This window comes from Copadichromis virginalis, linkage group LG13, assembly GCF_057382275.1.
Source record: "Copadichromis virginalis isolate Kocher_CV1m ecotype Utaka linkage group LG13, C_Virginalis_male_GT1.1, whole genome shotgun sequence".
NCBI lineage: Eukaryota > Metazoa > Chordata > Actinopteri > Cichliformes > Cichlidae > Copadichromis > Copadichromis virginalis.
Window position 1 is genome coordinate 1,513,681 of NC_140630.1, and position 19,774 is coordinate 1,533,454.

General features: G+C 48.8%; 3 protein-coding genes across 8 annotated transcripts; 2 read left to right on the forward strand and 1 right to left on the reverse strand.

Annotated features, from left to right (window-relative positions):
- Positions 1-336: 336 nt before the first annotated feature.
- Positions 337-9,784, reverse strand: ncoa4 (nuclear receptor coactivator 4). Of its 3 annotated transcripts, none has more exons than XM_085476820.1 (11): positions 9,670-9,784; positions 6,097-6,220; positions 4,009-4,149; positions 3,840-3,928; positions 3,405-3,513; positions 2,701-2,781; positions 2,501-2,626; positions 1,729-2,415; positions 1,368-1,649; positions 1,185-1,283; positions 337-1,106 (listed from the first exon to the last, which is right to left on the reverse strand). In XM_085476820.1, the coding sequence occupies exons 1-11, from the start codon at positions 9,705-9,707 to the stop codon at positions 1,101-1,103; spliced, it is 1,782 nt and encodes a 593-aa protein (XP_085332946.1). In that variant the 5' UTR covers positions 9,708-9,784; the 3' UTR covers positions 337-1,100. The 3 variants fall into 3 exon arrangements, with proteins under 3 accessions (XP_085332946.1, XP_085332945.1, XP_085332947.1); XM_085476819.1 differs by having other exon boundaries at positions 2,501-2,629; XM_085476821.1 differs by lacking the exon at positions 9,670-9,784 and adding an exon at positions 8,700-8,842 and having other exon boundaries at positions 2,501-2,629.
- Positions 9,785-9,798: 14 nt separating this feature from the next.
- Positions 9,799-16,434, forward strand: yipf3 (Yip1 domain family, member 3). 3 transcript variants are annotated; one of them, XM_085476825.1, is made up of 9 exons: positions 9,799-9,863; positions 13,316-13,525; positions 14,728-14,834; positions 14,917-14,962; positions 15,191-15,283; positions 15,362-15,493; positions 15,650-15,763; positions 15,847-15,970; positions 16,129-16,434. In XM_085476825.1, the coding sequence occupies exons 2-9, from the start codon at positions 13,340-13,342 to the stop codon at positions 16,248-16,250; spliced, it is 924 nt and encodes a 307-aa protein (XP_085332951.1). In that variant the 5' UTR covers positions 9,799-9,863; positions 13,316-13,339; the 3' UTR covers positions 16,251-16,434. The 3 variants fall into 3 exon arrangements, with proteins under 3 accessions (XP_085332951.1, XP_085332949.1, XP_085332950.1); XM_085476823.1 differs by lacking the exon at positions 9,799-9,863 and adding an exon at positions 12,489-12,729; XM_085476824.1 differs by lacking the exon at positions 9,799-9,863 and adding an exon at positions 12,759-13,018.
- Positions 16,435-17,660: 1,226 nt separating this feature from the next.
- dnph1 (2'-deoxynucleoside 5'-phosphate N-hydrolase 1) lies at positions 17,661-19,624 on the forward strand. Of its 2 annotated transcripts, none has more exons than XM_085476829.1 (4): positions 17,661-17,981; positions 18,853-18,924; positions 19,005-19,115; positions 19,195-19,624. In XM_085476829.1, the coding sequence occupies exons 1-4, from the start codon at positions 17,801-17,803 to the stop codon at positions 19,308-19,310; spliced, it is 480 nt and encodes a 159-aa protein (XP_085332955.1). In that variant the 5' UTR covers positions 17,661-17,800; the 3' UTR covers positions 19,311-19,624. The 2 variants fall into 2 exon arrangements, with proteins under 2 accessions (XP_085332955.1, XP_085332956.1); XM_085476830.1 differs by having other exon boundaries at positions 17,666-17,936.
- Positions 19,625-19,774: the final 150 nt, after the last annotated feature.

Below are 19,774 nucleotides of genomic sequence, written 5' to 3' on the forward strand. Positions count from 1 at the left end.
TTACAACTTATGTCTAAAAATGTATCGTTTCATGCATCGGTTAAAACACTCGACTCAGCTACATGACGCACAGCTGGAAACACTTCACGCAAGTCGAGCTGCCCGAGATTCACAGAAAATGTTACATTTTTGTGATTTATATCGTTGTCAGGACGACAGATGTCTTACATCGGGATATGAGATTTTGGTCATATGGCACAGCCCTACTCCGTCCTGTTTAAAGAAACATCGAACACAAAGTCAAACCGCTGTGCTGGGCTCAGTGTCACAGCCAGTTTGAACACAGATACACCTGGAAACTACGGGTACCTTACAGTGATGTCACAGACACAGTGATGATGTCAGAAAACTTTATTACTGTAGAGAATCACAGCAGGAAAAAAAGTGATGACACCACAGCTATATGTGATAACGCCCGCCCCCTCACACGAGAGCTGCAATGGAAAGCACCAATCGCTGACCAGAGTCACGTGACCAGCCTGCACAGCTTCTTCCAACAAAGCACTCTGGGAAACCGAGTCCCTCTTATGCCAACAAACCACGTTACAGGATGGAAGCCTGCAGGCCAGACAGGAAGTGAGTCTCTGTGATGTCAGCAGGTTTTAGAAAAACAAAAATGTGGTTAAAGGAAGTGACATCAGTCGTATTATAAAATAAAGTCTAATTTATGTTTAAAATACACCCCACGCACTCTTCCATATAGTCCCGCCCCCTCATCTCTTCCACAATAAGCGAAACACTCGCAGCTCTAAATGCTGATTATTGATTGGTGACTGATCGGTTATTGATTAGAAGCTGAAACGTCTCACCACACCCTCTGTAGCCATATGAACTTTCACCTGATGAAACTGCTGAGGCCCCTTTCAGAGTCCTACATCCTGCTTCCTGCCACGTTAATCAAAGGGCGGGGCCAGCTACATCTGAAAGGGGCTTTAGGCTGTTGCTGACTGGCGATCAATGGTGGGTAGCGGCACTACATGATGATGTCACAGAAAGGAGAAAAAGGCGTCAGCGACGACGGTTAGACAGATGAGATCGTGTGCGCTGATGAGCGATAAAGTGACTCCAGAGAAGAAGAAGCATCATCGTCGTCATCATCATCACATCTGCAGGAGACACAGGTGAGACAGGCAGACCCAGACAGACCCACATACACACCACGTCACACGGTGCAGGTGACTCACCTGTACGGGAGATCTGTGCAGCCACTTCTCTTTGTCTCCGCCCACCTTCATGCAAGAGAACAGGTCACACATGGTGGGCAGCGCCACAGCGAGGCGTTCCTAAAGAGGAAACAAGAAGCAGTCAGGAAGCCGGAAGCGAGCAGCAACCAAACCACGTGTGTGTTCAGCTCCAGCTGTGCTCACCTGAGCTTGACTCCTCTTCCTCAGCAGCCACTTGTCCTCTTCCTCCTCCTCCTGGGGCGGCACTGCGGAATCGGGCGCTGGGCTCTTCCGTGGAAATAGCCACAGGTCCGTCTCCAGGGGGCTCTGGAAGAGAGACGAGGAGGAACCGTTCTCCTCCCGGCTCGCCTTCTCCTCCTCAGCTGCCACCCAGCCGGAGAGCGAGGAGGTGAAAGCCTGCAGAGGAGAGCTGGAGGGAGTGGAGCCGGTGCTGGGGTGGAGCCACGCCTCCAGGATGGCCTGAACCTGTCAATCAGTTGATCAATTAATCAATCACCTAATTCTTACTGAAGTGTCACAGCAGAGCTGACTGATCGGCTCTTACCTTCTGTTCCTGCTCTCGGTGGAAGGGTGTGGCCGTGGCGCTCTTGGCAGTGGGCGGGGTGTTCTTGGGGACGCCATTCTTGTCGCGGTCCTCCTGCTGCAGCAGCCAGCGGCTCAGCGCATCCTTGCCGCAGTTCTCCTCGCAGACGCAGGCCGAGTAGGCGGAGCAGAGCTCGTTGGCGCGGCAGGTCTGCAGCGTCGGCGGCGTCTTCTGCAACCACACCTCCAGAGACGCTGGCATCGACACGGGGACGGGAGAAGTGGGCGAGGTGGTGCCTGAGGTAGGCGTGGTCTTCAGGCACTTAAGCTTGCCGAGGTTTTCAATCTCCACTGCGCTGATGGTCTGACAGCACGACGAGCAGTCGCCGATTGAACGGCTCACTGGCGACAGCCAATCATCGGTTGACCAGCTTTCCTCAAACGGCTTAAAGACACGCTGCCAACGTTCGGCGTCCGACATGGTCTCCATGGCAGCAGTAGGCGGGGTAACAAGCCAGTCGTTCAGCTCCTCCTCAGCTGCGGCGGACAGCTCCATTTCGTCGATCTTCTCGATGGAGAAGGAGGAGCTACAGCTGCTGACGCTTCTCTCCCGGTTGGGGGAGGGGTCTTGAATAAGCCACGCCTCCAAGTCCCTGAGCTGACCCCAGGCTTTCATGAAGTTCATGGAAGCCATCACGGGACAGGAAGTCTGTTACAGAAACAGGAAGTAAAGCAGGTGAGAGGCACGGCCTGAGGTCAGAGCCTGTTCTCAGGTAACACACCTTAGCACTCACCTTACTCTCCTTCTGTGACAGCAGCCAATCCTGCGGGTCTGTGCTAGACTGATAGCCAATGGGAGCGAAGCTGTTGGCGGGTTGAGATTCTAGCAGCCAATCGCTCAGAGAGGAGGGCTCAGCCATCTGCTGAGAGGGAGACGCAATCAGCATCACCTTGCTTTCATCACTATCGCCATCACCACCAGGACGCAACTTACCTGCTTCTTCGCTGTGATTGGACAACTCTGCACCTGAGGTCTCAGGTGGGTGGAGCTCTGAGAGGATATACCCTCCACAAGCTGTAAACAGGAAGGAGAGAGAACACACCTGAAAGATCCACTAACACAGTGTGTGTGTGTTACCTGTGTGTGTGTGTTACCTGTGTGTGTGTGTGTGTGTGTGTGTTACCTGTGTGTGTGTGTGTGTTACCTGTGTGTGTGTGTGTGTTACCTGTGTGTGTGTGTGTGTGTGTGTGTGTGTGTGTGTGTGTGTTACCTGTGTGTGTGTGTGTGTGTGTTACCTGTGTGTGTGTGTTACCTGTGTGTGTGTGTGTGTTACCTGTGTGTGTGTGTGTGTTACCTGTGTGTGTGTGTGTGTTACCTGTGTGTGTGTGTGTGTGTGTGTGTGTGTTACCTGTGTGTGTGTGTGTGTGTGTTACCTGTGTGTGTGTGTGTGTGTGTGTGTGTGTGTTACCTGTGTGTGTGTGTGTGTGTGTGTGTGTGTGTGTTACCTGTGTGTGTGTGTGTGTGTGTTACCTGTGTGTGTGTGTGTGTTACCTGTGTGTGTGTGTGTGTGTGTTACCTGTGTGTGTGTGTGTGTGTGTTACCTGTGTGTGTGTGTGTGTTACCTGTGTGTGTGTGTGTGTGTGTGTGTGTGTGTGTGTGTGTGTGTGTGTGTGTGTGTGTGTGTGTGTGTGTGTTACCTGGGCGTTGATGCTGCCAAATGAGGTGATGGCCTGCTTCAGAGAGCGAGAGTCGGCATGGAAACTCAACTCAGGTGTTTCCTCTGGAGTGAGACTCAGAGAGGACAACCTGCACACACAGGAGAAGACAACAAGATCACATGACTGCACCGCACCTGACACACATGCCTACAGGTGAGAGTCTACAGGTAAAACCAGCTCAGTATGTCAGTAATCTGATTACATCAGCTTTTAGCACAGATGTAATCACATTAGACAGTGAAATCCTGACTGCATGCCTTAACTGAGGGTGTGCAGACTGGGACAGCTACGCCAACAGGTGAGAGCACCAGCAAGGAGAACAGACCGCTCAGGTGTGGACGCGCCCACAAATCTGTGTGTGTGCATGTGTTTGTGCGTGTGTGTGTGCATGTGTTTGTGCGTGTGCGCACGTACTTCTCCATGCAGCTGGTCAGCTGGTTGTTCAGGTCGTTGCTGCTGGAGCTCTGCAGCTGGTAGGCGATCACGTCAAACTGACCTCGGAGCTGCAGCACAGACACAGCACAGGTAAGCAGACAGGTAAACAAACAGTCAACACAGGTAAACAGGCCCCGCCCCCAGTTACCCGGTGCAGCTGGTGCAGCTGCTGTTGCAGAGTTTCCGTCTTCACTTGTTCGAGCAGCTCAATCTGACCCAGCAGCCACACCTCCCTGCAGCGCAGCGCCTCCTGCTGGCGGCTCACGCAGCTCTGCAACTCCGAGCGCACCTGAGGGGACGCACAGGTGAGACGTGTTAAGCAACACCTAAACGTGAAATGTTCAGTAACCAAACAGATTCTTCCAGAGAAAAACAAAAGAAATTTCACAGCTACTGCGTGACTGACAGGCTGGAGTTTGAAATCCGCTTCGTAACCACGTCTCTTAACAGGTGCCGTCTTTGGTCCTTATACACACATAGTACGGTAACATTACGCTCAAGCAGAGTACGTATCACTCCGCGAGGCTCCTCGCAGCCGTAATGCTCCAACAATCCATCAGGCAGTGCGGCTCCGTAGCTTAGCAAAGTCGTACTCAAACATTTTTGACAGATTGCTGAGCGCCGTGCAGCACAGAAAATCGGTTTGCGGTCAGTAAGCACAACCAGAATTCATACATAAGGCACACTGTCGATTTTTGAGAAAATTAAAGGATTTTAGGCGTCAACGCATTAGCCCGGTTAGCTCGTTAACGCCGTCCAGCCTCCACGCACAGGCCGATCCGCGGTAACAGATTTGCTCCGTTAATGCAGTTATGGCGTTAACGTCACGCTGACAGCACTAAAATAATCTCCAAATGTTTTCTTTTTACCGAGCAGCTGCCGTGTCCGTCCTGCCGTTGCCTGCAGGTGAAGCGATGGGGGAGTTGTGTTCAGTGAAGGAGACGCGAGGCCGAGTAGAGACAAAAGTGGACGAAAGAGGCAAACTTGCGGCTCCACAAGTATAGTCATATCGTAACATAGACTATATCGATATAAACGATATTGTGATATCTCGTATAAAAATATATCGATACATTTAAAAACTCGATATATTGCCCAGTCCTAACGTGAAGCCTCGCAGCGCTGCGGACAGTCATGTGATCACAGAGCGTAAACAAAGCTTTTTGTTAGTAAAGTTTTTTCACACGGACACGCAAGCTCCCCCTTCCTGTGGAGGTGGATCAGCTGACAGGTTAAAGTAAAACAGCCTGTCCTGTTGTTTCTGCTCAGTTTAAATAAAGTTTATCTCACAGAAAAAAACAAAACATCACGGAGCTGAGATCAATCCAACCCCGATAATGAAGCTGTGAGTCCCTAACCAACGAGCATGGACGCACACCTGAGCCGGAGCCTGAAGTTTTACCTGGAGATAAAGTATGAAGTCCAGCACGTCGCACTTCACTGCTCTCACCTCCTCTGAGCTCCTCTCACCTCCTCTGCAGGCTTTATAACCCGCCTCGCCCTGACCCTCCTCTTCCTCTCCCTCACCTGTGGCTCAGCTGCAGACAAAGGCAGGATTTCAGGTGGTTTCAGCCTTGCCGAGTCAGCAGTGATGAAGATGATGATGGCTAACTGTGATTGGTTGGTCTCAACAGGTAAATCCTCAGGTGTTTAAAGCTCAAGTGATTCACGGTTTGATATGAAAAACAGGGGGCGTGGCACAGAGCCAGCTGAGTGGTCGCAGCAGTTTAGCAGGACAAGTGTTTCACCGTAAAATGATCTGGGTGTCAATAAAGTTTCAAGCAGCTCCGTTTGGTGGCAGGTAACTAACGCACTGATCAGGACAGCAGGTAGAAAACGTGTGAGCTGATCCAGGTTTCAGCAAGGAGCTTCCTGTGAATCAGCTGACCTGCACTTCCTCCCATCTGCAGCGCAGCAGGAAAACATTTTACAAACTCACGTGAGCTTATCAGCAGTTCAGTTATTGATCACTGATCAATTGTTCTAATCCAACACAGACTTGCTGGGCACAAACTTTATTGATCGACTGAACAGGAATCGTTTGGTTCAGTCTGCCAACGCATTTCCTGTGTCGTGGCATGTCGAACACATTTGTGCCGTTACCATCTGATCTGCTGAAAGGGCCTCTTCCTGTTCTTGCTTTAAAATAAATACCTTGGCTTGACTGCGCTGGTCATGTGACACTGGGGTTATCACGCCTTAAAGCACTTCCTGTTCAGAGAGAGGAGGCACTCACCTCTCTGGCATTCTCCCTCAGCTGCTGCTCCGCCTTCATCACGGCACCGATGGCATCCTCCAGCTGATCCTGGGCCTGTTGGCACTGCTTCAGGCCACTCGCCGCCAGCACCTCCAGCGACATCCTGGACAGAAAACAGGAAGTGGAGACAGCACGGTGATTTCACTGAAATTGACGACTGACTTTAAAGTGTGCTCAGGATTAGAGCAGGGCGATATGACCAAAAATATTTATCACGACATACATTTGAAAATTTGCGATAACGATATAACTGAGGATATAATCGACACGAGACAAAATACTTTACAACTCCTCAACTTTATTAGTGCAAAACAAACATCAATGTATTTCCACTGAAACAAGCAGCTGTTTTTTATGTGCATTAAAGTTATATAAACATTTAACAGTTCGTAGCTCAGCAAAGTCGTACTGAAACATCTGACAGATTTTTGAGCGCCGTGCACATAAAATCGTCTCGAGGTCAGTAAACACAACCAGAGTTCATACATAAGGCACACGGGATTATAAGGGGCTCTGTCGACTGTCAGAAAAATCAAAGGATTGATTTTAAGTGCGCCGTATTTTCCAAACAACACGGTAATAACGACGGCCCGCTAGCATGCGCTACCAAAAATAGTGCTTTGTTGTGTATCTGACGGAGGAAAGCCAAACCAGTTCCACACCAGTGAAGCTGCAGCATTTTACAAACCAGTTCAGGTTCATGGTTTCATTCAACGATCCGCTCTCGCTCTTCTCATTCTCTGTCGCCACCGTGCTTTTTCCGCCATGTGCGTTTTACCCAAATTTCATTTTCTTGTCGTTGCCCAACATTACACCGGTATTACCGTGAATGGTATGATATGGCCCAGCCCTTCTCAGGATTACACGCTTTAGGACCTCGCTTTATTTCTACACCATCATCTTCCTCGCCTGTGACCTCAGGGGGTAATAATAGCCGCCGCGGTCACACAGCGAGCTCTGCGGCTCCTCTGAGTCATTCACACAACAACAGTAAAGCTTTCCATAGAAGCTCCTCCTGTTCAATCAGCTGTTTGTGGACGCTGCAGCATTGTGTTCCGTGATTGGTCAGAGGGTCGCGGCTCGCCACAAACCAATTAGATTAACCCATCACTAGCGCGCGCGCGCACACACACACACACACACACACACACGGAAGTAATGAAAGACACTAAAGCAGTGGTCTCCAACCCCCGGGCTGGTCCGTGAGTCGTTTGGTTTTTATCGTTAACTCAGTGTCCCTGGGTCTTTTCCCGTGTGTTATGATCTTTTTTCGGTAGCGGTACTGGCTTTATTTTGTTGTATGTATCCACGACACCTTAAAGGCTAGTCCGTGAAAATATTGTCAGATATAAATCGGTCCATGGCGCAAAAAAGGTACTAAAGTACTTTAAATAGCCCTATGAAGTACTTTACAGGAATACTCTGTTTGGCATTATTAGTACAAAGTACATGCATTCCTGAGCATGTGCAGAAACCCTCCACAGTGAACTGTTAATCAGCTGTTAGAGGGGGTGGGGTCTCAGGGTGCAGCAGTGTCTTAGTATCAGCTGTAAACAGACGCTTGTCTGCAGCTGATAACCCTCACTGTGTGACCTTTGACCCCAGCTCAACTCTCACCCACTTCCTGTGTGATAATCAGCTGATCAGCAGAACACAGGCTAACAGCTGGTACTGATCATTTCTCATCAGCGTTAACTTTTCCTTCACAACACGTCTGAACTTCATATGGAAACTTACTGACACAACTTATTAAAAGCTGAAGGAAACACGCCGGATCAAAACCTGTGTGTGTAATAATGTGTAACACCTGTGGGCTTAGCTGACTGACATTATGATATAGAACCTGTTACATCCAGACTTTATTTATGACCTGGCAGGTGAACTAAAGAACTATGAACGAGACCGACTAGTTCCTGATATTTACCATCAATAACGACTGATGGTTGAGGAAGCGAGCTCTATTTTTAGAGCAGTGCTGGAATTTATTTCTTTGTCTGCAGAAAAAATAAATCCCCTGAGGAAGTTTCTCTCTCTCTCACACACACACACACACACACACACACACAGACACACACACACAGACACACACACACAGACACACACACACAGACACGCGCTCTCATTTCTTCTACTGTAAATCAACCGCATGCCTGAACCTGCAGGTACTGACTTGATTGATCAGTTAATGCAGTCAGAACACTGACAGTCTGTCACCAGTGAAATGAAAATGACTGCATTATAGGGATTGATTTTGTGGTGTCAGCGCTCCTGCAGGCTGTAAATACAACACCAGCTCTCCGTGCACTCTACCAGCACCAACAGGGCCTCCTGCTGCTTTCAGCAGCTCCTTTAGGAATAAGAAAAACAACTAAAATGTCAACATGGGAAGCTTTTCTTCGTCACCTGTCACATAAATGAAACCGACACGCAGTTAAAGGGCGCCTCGAGGAACCAACTCATAAGAAAATACACAATTTCTCCGTCAATTACGAATGCAGCACAAGTCCGTCTCTTTCGGTTCCTGTTTTATAACCACCGCCTCATACAGAGTGGAATACAGTCGGTAAACCGCGGGGTTTTACCTGATGCTGACTCAGTGTCGGTAAAACTGCAGGGGTAAAGCTCCGTTTCAGCCGCAGGCAGTCTCGCTCAGAGCCGGCGTTTCTGGTGTTTTCCTCCGCAGCTCACGGGAGGAGGAGCCACAGCCCTCCATTACTGCCTGCCGGCCGGCACGTACGCATTAAGCTACAGAGCGGGGGCTTGGAGGCTAAGCCAATGGAGGAACAGTTCTACGAGGGGCGTGGTTTAGAGAGAACCCAGTCTTACCACTGGGTAACCACTAGCCGAGGGGCTGGCGAGGGGCCCCCGCTCCGGGTCCAGAGCAGGGAGGGGCCGGCCGGGGGCACCGAGGCGGATCCGCTGAACACATTCCAAAGGCCGAGATAAAGCGACGATGGGGTCGCTGAGTGCAGCTGATATCCGTAACATATTAACCACCGGCAGCGTGACACAGCGCAGCCAAAGTCCGCAGAATATTGTGTGCCGCGCAATAATCTGCACAGCTGACACAACAGCCGCACACACTCTTCCCTCTGTTGCACCTTCTTTGGTTAAATTAAGTACTTCCAGGGTGACTTTAGGACGACGTTTTGTAACAACTGGTAAGCATCAGCGTGTTTGGGTTAAGCCGAATTACAGAGTGGATCCCAGAAATACATATTATGTAAAAACGAATTTCATACAAAGTAAAACAAGCGAACGGAGCAGCATTTTAACACATTAAATTAAAAAGGATGACCTCTGACCCCTCAGAGTTTATTTTTAACATTTCGGAACGAGGTTACAGTGTTCCGGCTAACGCGGCTAGCGTCTGTGGCGCCTTTAACCTTCGACAGAAATTATACCGAACCGCGGCAACAACACAGTTTAATCAGAGTCACACAATCAACCAGCTTCTCTCGGGCTGAGACTAACTGCGTGTTTTAAAGGATCACCGAGGAGCTAACGGCTAACAGCTCCTCGGGGAGCCGCTCCGCGTGTCGCTGCACTCACCTGGAACCTTTACCGTGGACTCTCCCTTTCGATATCATTAATGATCCGCTCGGTTCGGCAACACGACAGCCAGAACAACGGTCCGGAAAATGAAGCCAATGTCACCACCGCGTCAAGGAACAAGAACCACAGAGGGCGGAGAAGTGTCGCGAGAAATGGCAAACTATCGTGCAGCGTGAGGCTGCCCCCTGCTGGTGAGACTAGGACACAGCCGGTAACTGTAGCCCTCTGACATTATAGTCCAAAGGTACTGAACTAACATCGGAAAAGGTCCACTTTGAGAAAATGCTTTGAAGCGCAGGTCTTTTGTATGTCCCTCCATCTGCAGTCATGTCACGACTTTGCAATACTGAATCTCGATTAGCCACAGATCCTGACAAAGCCGTTCATACAGAGATCAGATCTTAAAGTTAGAGCAAGCTAGTTATGTGGCTAAACTCAGCTCTGAGGGGATTGACGATGGCAAAGACGTCTGGTACATTTCTCATCACGTGATAAGTCACAACAATAAAGATCGCATAGTCTTTGATTTCTCTTTCACATTTCAAGGCCAATGTCTAAATAAGTACCCGTTACCGGGGCCGATCCTTGGGCCAACACTTCTTGGTGTTCTGTTGTGTTTTAGGCAGCGTTCAGCAGACTTATCCCCGCACTTAGCTACTCAGTCACAGACTTGATTCTTTCTGCTGCCTGTACACCACTGATATAACATTTGAGCATATGTAACAGGGTCATAAATCACATATTGTTATAATTACACAAAATGTGCTCTAAACCCCCAAACTACTCCTTTTATACCTGACTTTTAGGACCTCCAAGCCTGTAGTTATGTTCATTATCAGTTAGAGCCCCTCCTCATTCTTTTCTTCTTCTTCTTTGGTGCAATCCTATAAATACAATGTACCCCTTTTGCCTCTCCCCTTTTCTATAATTCCCCTGTGGGAGAGGTGGGTGTCATTTCTTTCCCAACACTGTAAAACACACATATAACGCTGAAGATATCTATCTATTCGGAACCATGATAACAGGGTTCATGCTGATCGGAGTTGGCTTAGCCCTGGTTTATCGGAGAAATAAGAGAGCGGAACCAGCTGTTCAAACCCCCCCAAGGCTGCCCGCTGGAATCGAAATGGAACGAGGCGCAACCTCTCACAACGAACGTAATATGGTCAACACCTTGGAGACGCTTACAGCTGCTGTGAAGGCTCAAAACAACACCATTGAGCGTATGAGGGGAAACATCAGAGAGGGGCCTGCTCAAAATGAGACCCTTGAGCGACAGTTGGAAAACATCGCGGAACGGATCACTGCAGCTGTGAGGTCTCAGAATCAAAAGAACAATAACACCATGGAACAGAAGTTTGATACCATCATGGGGAGGCTCACGACTCTCCAACGGGAGATCGAGAGGCCAGTGTCGGAGTCTTAAAGAGCAGCCTGAAAAATTCTCCTGGGCTGCTCGCATGAAAATTAACAAAACCAACATAAACATTGCGGACCCCCATCACGGCGCCAGCTGCAGGCCCAAGGCTGGAGCCGAACAATCACTCCCTGATAACGACTGTGTTACGGCTATTCTTCCCATCCCATGCAAGGACACCTGGATTGGCTGGAGGACTGTTTACTTAGCCTGATAGGCCGAAGGACACTGTCTCAGCTAAACTATGGACACGCACCCACACACACACTTACACTGATAAGCACTCACTCATCACCCCTCCCTTTCCAACGCCTTCGATGCTTGTGCCCTACCGGGGAAGATAGCAGTCAACTGGACCTGTATTTGGTTGGAGGAGCTGGAGTGGGCAAATTATTTACTTGGAGGTCTTTCTTTCTTTTACCTTTTGTATCAGACACAACGCAGAATCACACCGGTTACACATATTAAAACTATTATCCTGTTCTACAATTAACATTCAACATGTTTGACCTTCTATATTTGACTTTAGACCTGTTGGGTTCATTTTGAGACAGAGAAGACAAACATGCTCAAAGTCATGAAGCAGTTGCAGGTTTAAGTTAAAAAAAACGTCTGACAAGTCTCTGCTCGCTCAGGAGACCCAAACCAACACAGAGCCTCAAACCCAGTAAGTGTTTTTGATCCCACCCAGTAAAGCGGACACTAATGTGTACAGGAAACCTACGCATACAGATCAGTATTCAAGGTTTGACTCTCTTATGTTGTGATTTGGCGCTATATAAATAAAATTGAATTGAATTGATCATCCACTGGAGCATAAGCTGAGTGTGATCAGGACGTGAACAGGAGCGAACACCATCCCCACAGACACAGCAGCCAGGGAAGCAGAGGACATCACATAAAGAAAACCTGTAGTGATCCCGTATGTGTCAGGAGTATCAACTGAGATGAACAGAATCAACTTTTTGGGAATTGCTTACCTGGATGATTGAGCATCAAGATATGTTTCCAAATCTTTAAAAAGACACATAAATAAGCGTGCTGTTGGAGCTCACTGGACCAGGATTAAAGACAACTTGGCATTAATCAGCTCTCAGACGTGATGAAAATAACATCAGACCACTCAGAGCAGATTTAATGTCACACGAGAAAGAGTTCAATCTCTCCCTGACTGAGATTTAAAATGTGTATCTTCATCTTTTCTAATTGCTACATGTTGCTGATTTTACAGTTTTGCTTCAAACTGGAACCCTTTGTTCTCGACAAACATCATCTGCATGTCAGAGAAGAAATGGAGTGGTGAGCGTCTGTAAAACATCGATTTGTCATGAGTGGAATCTCAGGACATGAATCAGATATGATCAAATGAATGAAAAAACTCTCACGGAAATATCGCGATATCTTCGACCTCCACGTCGACTGGGGATGTGGCGTCAGCCGGTGGGCGGAGCGTCCTACGGACCAAAACATCAGATTTTAGAAGCAGGAAAAGAAAAAGATCCATCCGCGGATCCACCGACCGAACCACGGACACAGACTCCACCCCACGGAGAGCCGCTGCTGTTGTGGGGAAAATGTCTTCGGGCTCCGGGAGCAGGAACACGGAACCATGGGGAAGCTTCGACGATAATCTCATCCAGGTGAGCTACATGCTAACAGGCTAACGAGCATCCCAGCCGGCCTATAAAAGTAACAGCACCTGAGTGACGCTGCAGGTTAGCCCGAAACAGCGTACAGGTGAGCTCGCGAGGTTAAAGCACTGTGAGGAATCAAACCATGCTAACATGGTAACAGGAGACCCGAGAGCTAACAGGCTAACACCAGGCTGACCTGAGATCAGCCGACTGAACATCTGTAATCAGCTGGAAGCTCCTCTGATAAACTGATTAACAAACTGTTGGTCGGTTTAACGGATCGATCCCTACCTCAGTAAGACTCCTCTCCGGTCTCCTTTTATGTCTCCCATGTTTCCTCTCCTGTCTCCTATGTTTCCCTTTCTGTCTCCTTCCGCATCTCCTATGTTTCCTTTTCTTCCACATCTCCCATGTTTCTTCTCCTGTCTCCTTATACGTCTCCCGTGTTTCCTCTCCTGTCTCCTTATACGTCTCCCGTGTTTCCTCTCCTGTCTCCTTATACGTCTCCCGTGTTTCCTCTCCTGTCTCCTTCCACATCTCCCATGTTTCCTCTCCTGTCTCCTTCCACATCTCCCGTGTTTCCTGCATTCAGGGCGGCGGCTCAGCGGTCATCGACATGGAGAACATGGACGACACGTCGGGCTCGAGCTTTGAGGACATGGGCGAGATGCACCAGAGGATGAAGGAGGAGGAGGAGGTCGCGGCAGAGGCTGCCGCCACCGAGGATGACGTGGCCGACGACGGAGAGTTCCTGGGCATGAAGGGGTTAAAGGGTCAGCTGGGCCGGCAGGTGGCCGACGAGGTGAGGCGGGGTTATCTGGTCTTAAACACTTGCAAACATTTTCTTCTTCTGTAGCTGTTAGCTGCTGTTACAGAGGCCAGCTGAAGCTCCTCTGTGCCACACAAAGACCGTGTTCAAAATTTCAGAAGGAAATTCAGGAGAAAGGTCTGCCAGCTAAAAAGATTTAATTTGTGTTGGCAGCTGAAATTACAAGTTTACACAGTGCTGTGGATCTGTGTGTGAAATCAAGCATCTGGTTCACCAAGAGGATAACCCTCAAACGGGCAGCACAACTTTCTATAGTGAGACAAAAACAAAGGTTATCATGGCTCCCACACAGTCGTGCTGTCTCCTGGCGAATCCTCCCCGTCCATCGCCCGGTATCTGTTCGCTTCTCTGTCCGAGACAGAAAAGGAAAACACCTCCCTGCCCAGCCTTGATAATCTAATGTTATTATCCATTCTTCTTCTACTGACTCTAAGTTCAGGTTCAGAATATCTTGCTCGGACGCTCGAACCCAGAGACTTATTCTAACCATTATCTGTGTGTAAGCGTGTTGCGAACAAACCTCTGCAGTCGACGTCATTCCTACAGTCCGGACAGTCACGCCGAACGAAGCTTTCAACCTTCAAAGGAGTGCCAACCCATACGAGCACATTTGCAGTGTGTATATAAATATAATTACAACAGCTTTATTTAAAAATCAACCTAACAGCCCCTGGACGCCTCTGTTGTTACTTAGTGACGTCACTCTTACCGCTTTTTTCACTAGTACCTGCTCGGCTTCAGTCGTTTGACGTCAGCGGTGACGACAGTCCTGTGGCGTCGTTTTAACGTGACACAAACACGACACAACAGTGGAGGATGTCGAGGCGATGGTGCACCCGCTGCTCTGTGGCGTTCAGTCAGACGCCGCGGTGTTGGTTTGTGTGGCCACATTCCTTGTTGTGGGTTTCAAAAAAGGCGGTTTTGATTTTCCTAAAGGAGTCGCTCTCATGACTCATCGAGTGAAGCCACTGACCGGCCAATCGGTGGGATGCAGTCTGTTGATGTTAGATGTTTGGATCACCTCAGATCACTTGGAACCCTGGCCAAGCAGGTACTAAAGGTACTTTACCTGGTACCAGGTACTACGGCTAAAAGCCGAGCCGAGCAGGTGTTAGTGGAAAAGCGCTAACTCGTTTCTTCTTCTCTGAAATGTTTTACCTGTGTGATGCGTTCAGGTGTGGCAGGCGGGCAAGCGTCAGGCCTCCAAAGCCTTCAACCTGTACGCTAACATCGACATCCTGCGGCCATACTTTGACGTAGAGCCGGTACAGGTGCGCAACAGGTAAGACTTCCTCCTTCCTGTCAGCCGTTTCCTGCTTTCTGCTGAGACTAGTGCTAACAGCTAATGGCTGACTCCCCCGCAGGTTGATCGAGTCGCTGATACCTGTCCGCATGATCAACTTCCCCCAGGTATGCATGAGTTTCTTTGTCGTAGTGTTAATGGCAGTCAGTGAGCAGGCTTAGCACCTCCTGCTGGACCGGAGGCTGGAGCTGATGTTCGTGAGGGAGCTTGGTGGTGGAGATGCCGATAAAGGGTTCAAACGTGTCTCACTGCAGTTCGATGGTCAGATTCACACCTGTACAGGTGATGTTCAGATCCAGGTTTAGGTTCCTCTGACGTGTGTGCTTCCTGTGCAGAAGATCGCAGGCGAGCTGTACGGGCCGCTGATGCTGGTGTTCACTCTGGTGGCGATCCTGCTGCACGGCATGAAGACCTCAGGAACTGTCATCGTAAGAACACACACATGCACACACACCCTGTTCATGTTTCTTTGTCTGTTAAAGTGTTCTCTGTGTGTGTATTTGCAGAGAGAGGGCACACTGATGGGCACTGCTATCGGGACGTGTTTCGGTTACTGGCTCGGCGTCTCAGCCTTTATCTACTTCCTGGCATACCTGGTCAACGCTCAGATCACCATGCTGCAGATGCTGTCCCTGCTGGTAAGTCCTGGAACTACACACACACACACACGCAGAACAGGGTGGTGTGTTTTTGCTGTTCTCAGATGTGATTCAGGTTTCTGAGCCGCACCTGAATGCAGCCCTCCTCCTCCTACAAGATGTCATGTGACCTCACCTCCTGTCTGCCGTTGCCAGGGTTACGGCCTGTTTGGTCCCTGCATCGTCCTCCTCGTCACCTACAACATCCACTTCCACTTCCTGTTCTACGGGCTGTGGCTGCTGCTCGGCGGCCTGTCCACACTGCGCATGGTGAGCTTGTCGCTTCCCATCAGCTCCTGTGCCAGGACACGCTCCCTGTGTGAGCTCACCTGTTTGTGTGTGTGTGTGCGCAGGTGGCGGCGCTGCTCTCTCGGACTGTGGGTCAGACGCCGCGGCTCCTCCTCTGTGGGACGCTGGGGCTGCTGCACATGCTCTTTTTGCTCTACCTGCACTTCAACTACCACACCATCGTAGAAGGTCAGAACCAGAAGCACAGAGACAGGTTTTTGTGGTTCTCCTGCTGCCGGTCCAGGGCGGTTCGGTCGGCACGGCGTGCTCTGTCTCGCTGGTTTTTATGCTTACTTCTGCACAGGTGTGTCTGCTGACTCGTGTTTTCTCCTCCGTGTTTGTTTCAGGGCTGCTCGACTCCCTGGAAGGACACAACATGGCGCCCATGCAGCGGGTGGCCAGAGACGTGCCCGAGGTGATGCTCAACGCCACGGCGAGGAACCCGGGGATGCTGCTGAGCGCCTACTGAGGGGAGGGGGTTATTGTTATGTCTGTGAAACTTAAACGCTTCAATTTAAAGATCTGCGCGTGTGTGTGTGTGTGTGTGTGTGTGTGTGTGTGTGTGGGGGGGGGGGGGTTGTTTCTTCTCCGACCTTCACTTTTTGATTTATTGATCGTGTACATATGGGATAATAAAGGTTTCATCAAGTTCAGACTTCCTGTACTTCAGTTTTTCCAAAATTAAAGCCTGTATTTCAGAGTAATGTTCTGATGCATTCACAGCTGTGTGTTGTCACAGGTGAACAGGAAGTCAGCAGAAAACTCACCTGAGTCTACTTCAGATAAAAAAAAAACAAAAAGAGGTCACATGATGTGTGTTAAAGTGAAGATATTCATGTTTACTCGATTTAATAACTAAAACTCAGAACAGACACAAATATTTACAGCAACAGCACAAAAATATGAAACATCATGAACAGTAACAGATTCTTTTCTCACTCCAAAAAGAAGTTGTATCATAAACAAAAGTGCATTTTGTTGTTTTCACAGTTTTCTGCTTCCCACATTTATATTTATGGAAGAGAAATGTTCAGTGTGAGTCACTGCCGTCAACAACCCCGAACACGAGTGCTACTGATCCAGTCTGATCCAACACAAGCACCTTTCCAAGATAAACCACAAATCTGGTTATCAACCCGAACCTGAAGATGTGGATTCAAATGTGTTGAGGCGCTTCTTTCGGGTCGTATCAATGAATTATCGTCTTTAATAAATACATGAAGATCTCCAGTGCTGTTTCACAATAGTGACACAGTCAATAACTCCAAATACAACAGCAGGGGTTCAGAGGTCACCTCTCTGTGGAGTAAAGCTCTGCAGGGAAGCAGATGTTCCCCACAGCTGTGCCAGAAAACTCCCGACAGGTGATCTACTGGCAGGCTGACAGCACCTGTAAACAACGCCAGGAGCCACATCCATCAAATAATATCTGTGTTTATGAATTACTGTGCAGGACAGCAACAGCTGTTTCTGACAGTGCGACAGAATCGGAGGAACTTTGTTTGCAAACTGCAAAAATCTGAAGCCTCCAAACTGGAAAAACATCCAGGCGGGAATACAGGGAGGGAGAATCGGAAACCAGCTGTAAAGTACCTGTTAGTGGAAACACTTTTAGTGTGTCAGAGACCTTTGACAGTTGATGTTGTGCTTTGAAATGCCTTATTTTGAAACGACAGGAAGTTTGTCAGGACTAAACCACAGAAGAATAAGTTTGATTTTTAAATTTTATTTCACCCTAAACTCTGTCTGAGCCAATCAGAGTCTAAGCAGCCAATCACAGCAGTGGAAATAAACACCTGTGTGTGGTTATAGATACAGGTGGGGGTGACCCTCAGGTGTCAGACCCGTGAAGGCACGCGATCCCGATGAGGAGGAGGAGGGCTGTTGGCCTTTCACCTCCGTGACGTTCAGCTACCTGTCAGTCTGAGCTCAGGGCGCAAGCTCCGAGCGCGGTCGCCTGTTTCCGGTGACGTATAGCGACAGCGCGGGAACCGTCAGTAGAGTCTGAGTAGAAACGGGATGAAGGTTTATTTCTGCGGCAGCATCCGCGGCGGGAGGGACGACGTGCACGTGTACCGGAGGATCGTGCACGCGCTACAGAGCTACGGGACCGTATTGACCGAGCACGTGAGCAGCGCCGAGCTCAGCGACAGAGGTCAGAGGTCACACACAGAAAACTCATATGCTCATATGAACAAAGGTAGGACGATTTGCCACTGAAGTTCGTGTTGTGCGCATGCGTAGAAACAACGGGTAGGATGGTTTGTCGGGTAGGATGGATTCCCAGAACACCGGCAGTCAGAACGGTGCGCGTTCACATGGTGGAAGAGGCTGGGAATCGATTTCTCTGATTCTATTCGATTCCAACTGAGACAGTCAGAAATATCATAATTCTGATCAGTTATCAGCACATCTCCATGTTTTATGTCTGTGTATGAAAACAAAGCTGTGAGACTTCATCAGAGGTGTGAGCATTACAGCACAGGCCTTCGTGTCAAAGTAACTGAGGATAAAAACATAGAACATTTTCCTGCTTTGGCTTTTTATAGCAGATAACCTCAAAAATATTAAACTGAAGCAAACCACGAATCAGCATGTGAACATTACCTGATGCTGCTGAAGTGAAGCACAGCAAAGTTACAGACACAGCTGAGCAAACATTTGTTCAGTATTGAAGAGCAGAAATGAGGCTGTGATGTCAGAGGCCGACACTGAACACAGCAGCAGACTGGTGCCTGACAATAACAGCGCTTTGATGGTAAACTGGTCTCTGAGGACACAGAGGGAGAGAGAGCTGTGCAGGAAGTAACAGCCAAAGTCAGAGTGACGAGCTTTATCAAACGTGAAGCATCAGAGAGGGCGAGGTCACACCAGCACCTGCTGACCTCCAAGGTAAAAAAAAAATTTAAAAAATTTCAGAAATAAAAGCATTTGCGTCACAAAAATGGGCGGAGTCACATTAACTGTATCCGATTTCAGGTTTGGTTTTCTGGTTCTGACCTTCAAAATAAGAGTGTGTGTGTGTTTGTGTGTGCGTTATGTCACTGAACTGCTGCACTATGATTGGACAGGAGAGAACAATGCAGCGTCCGGGGACCAGGCCATTCACAACCGAGACTTGGATTGGCTGCATCAATCTGATGGTGAGAACCAATCGTTTTGTTGATCGTTGATCATGGAATTTGAGCCAGTGACCCATGTGACTTCTGACCTCTGATTTCAGTGGTTGTTGCCGAGGTGACGCAGCCGTCTCTGGGTGTTGGCTACGAGCTCGGTCGAGCCGTCGATATGAAGAAAAAAATCTTCTGCCTGTTTAGACCATCGTCAGGACGAAGTGAGTGCACTTCCTGTTTCCTCATTGACACGCTTCAACCTGGTTGGCTGCTTCGTGCTGACTTCCTGTTTCTGTGCAGTCCTGTCGGCCATGATCCGAGGAGCCACTGACGTCGAGAACTTTGTGGTGCGAGATTACAGCGAGGACGAGGTGGAGAAGGTTCTGGAACAGTTCTTCAGTAGCCTGAAAAACTGAAAGCAGCTGTTCCAGATGTGCATCGCCTTCCTAACTAAAGTGAAGCCCTGTGATTGGTCCATGTCTGTTAAAATCAAAGCAATTTCTTTTCCAATTGAGATCGTGAATGTTCTTGTGCTTTTAATGTGAAGGGACATGCTTCACGTGTCTCTGAGGATATTTCTTGCTGAAATGGTCATTATGGTTCTGATGGTTTCAGGTGATTCTCTTCTATTTTTTTCCTGAAACTGTTTTAAATTCAAAGACTCTGATTTGGTTCATACTTAATGTAAAAGTTCAAAGGTCCCCCTGCATTAAAATACTCCGGACAGTCCGTTCTCCGGCTGATTCCTTGTTCACTGGAAGCTTGTTACAGGTGATTCAAACTGCATTACCCACAATCCTTTGCTGAGTTATCGCACAGAGGGAGGCACAGCAAGACTCAGTTCCTGCGGCTACCAGCAGGTGGCAGCAGAGCCTGATAC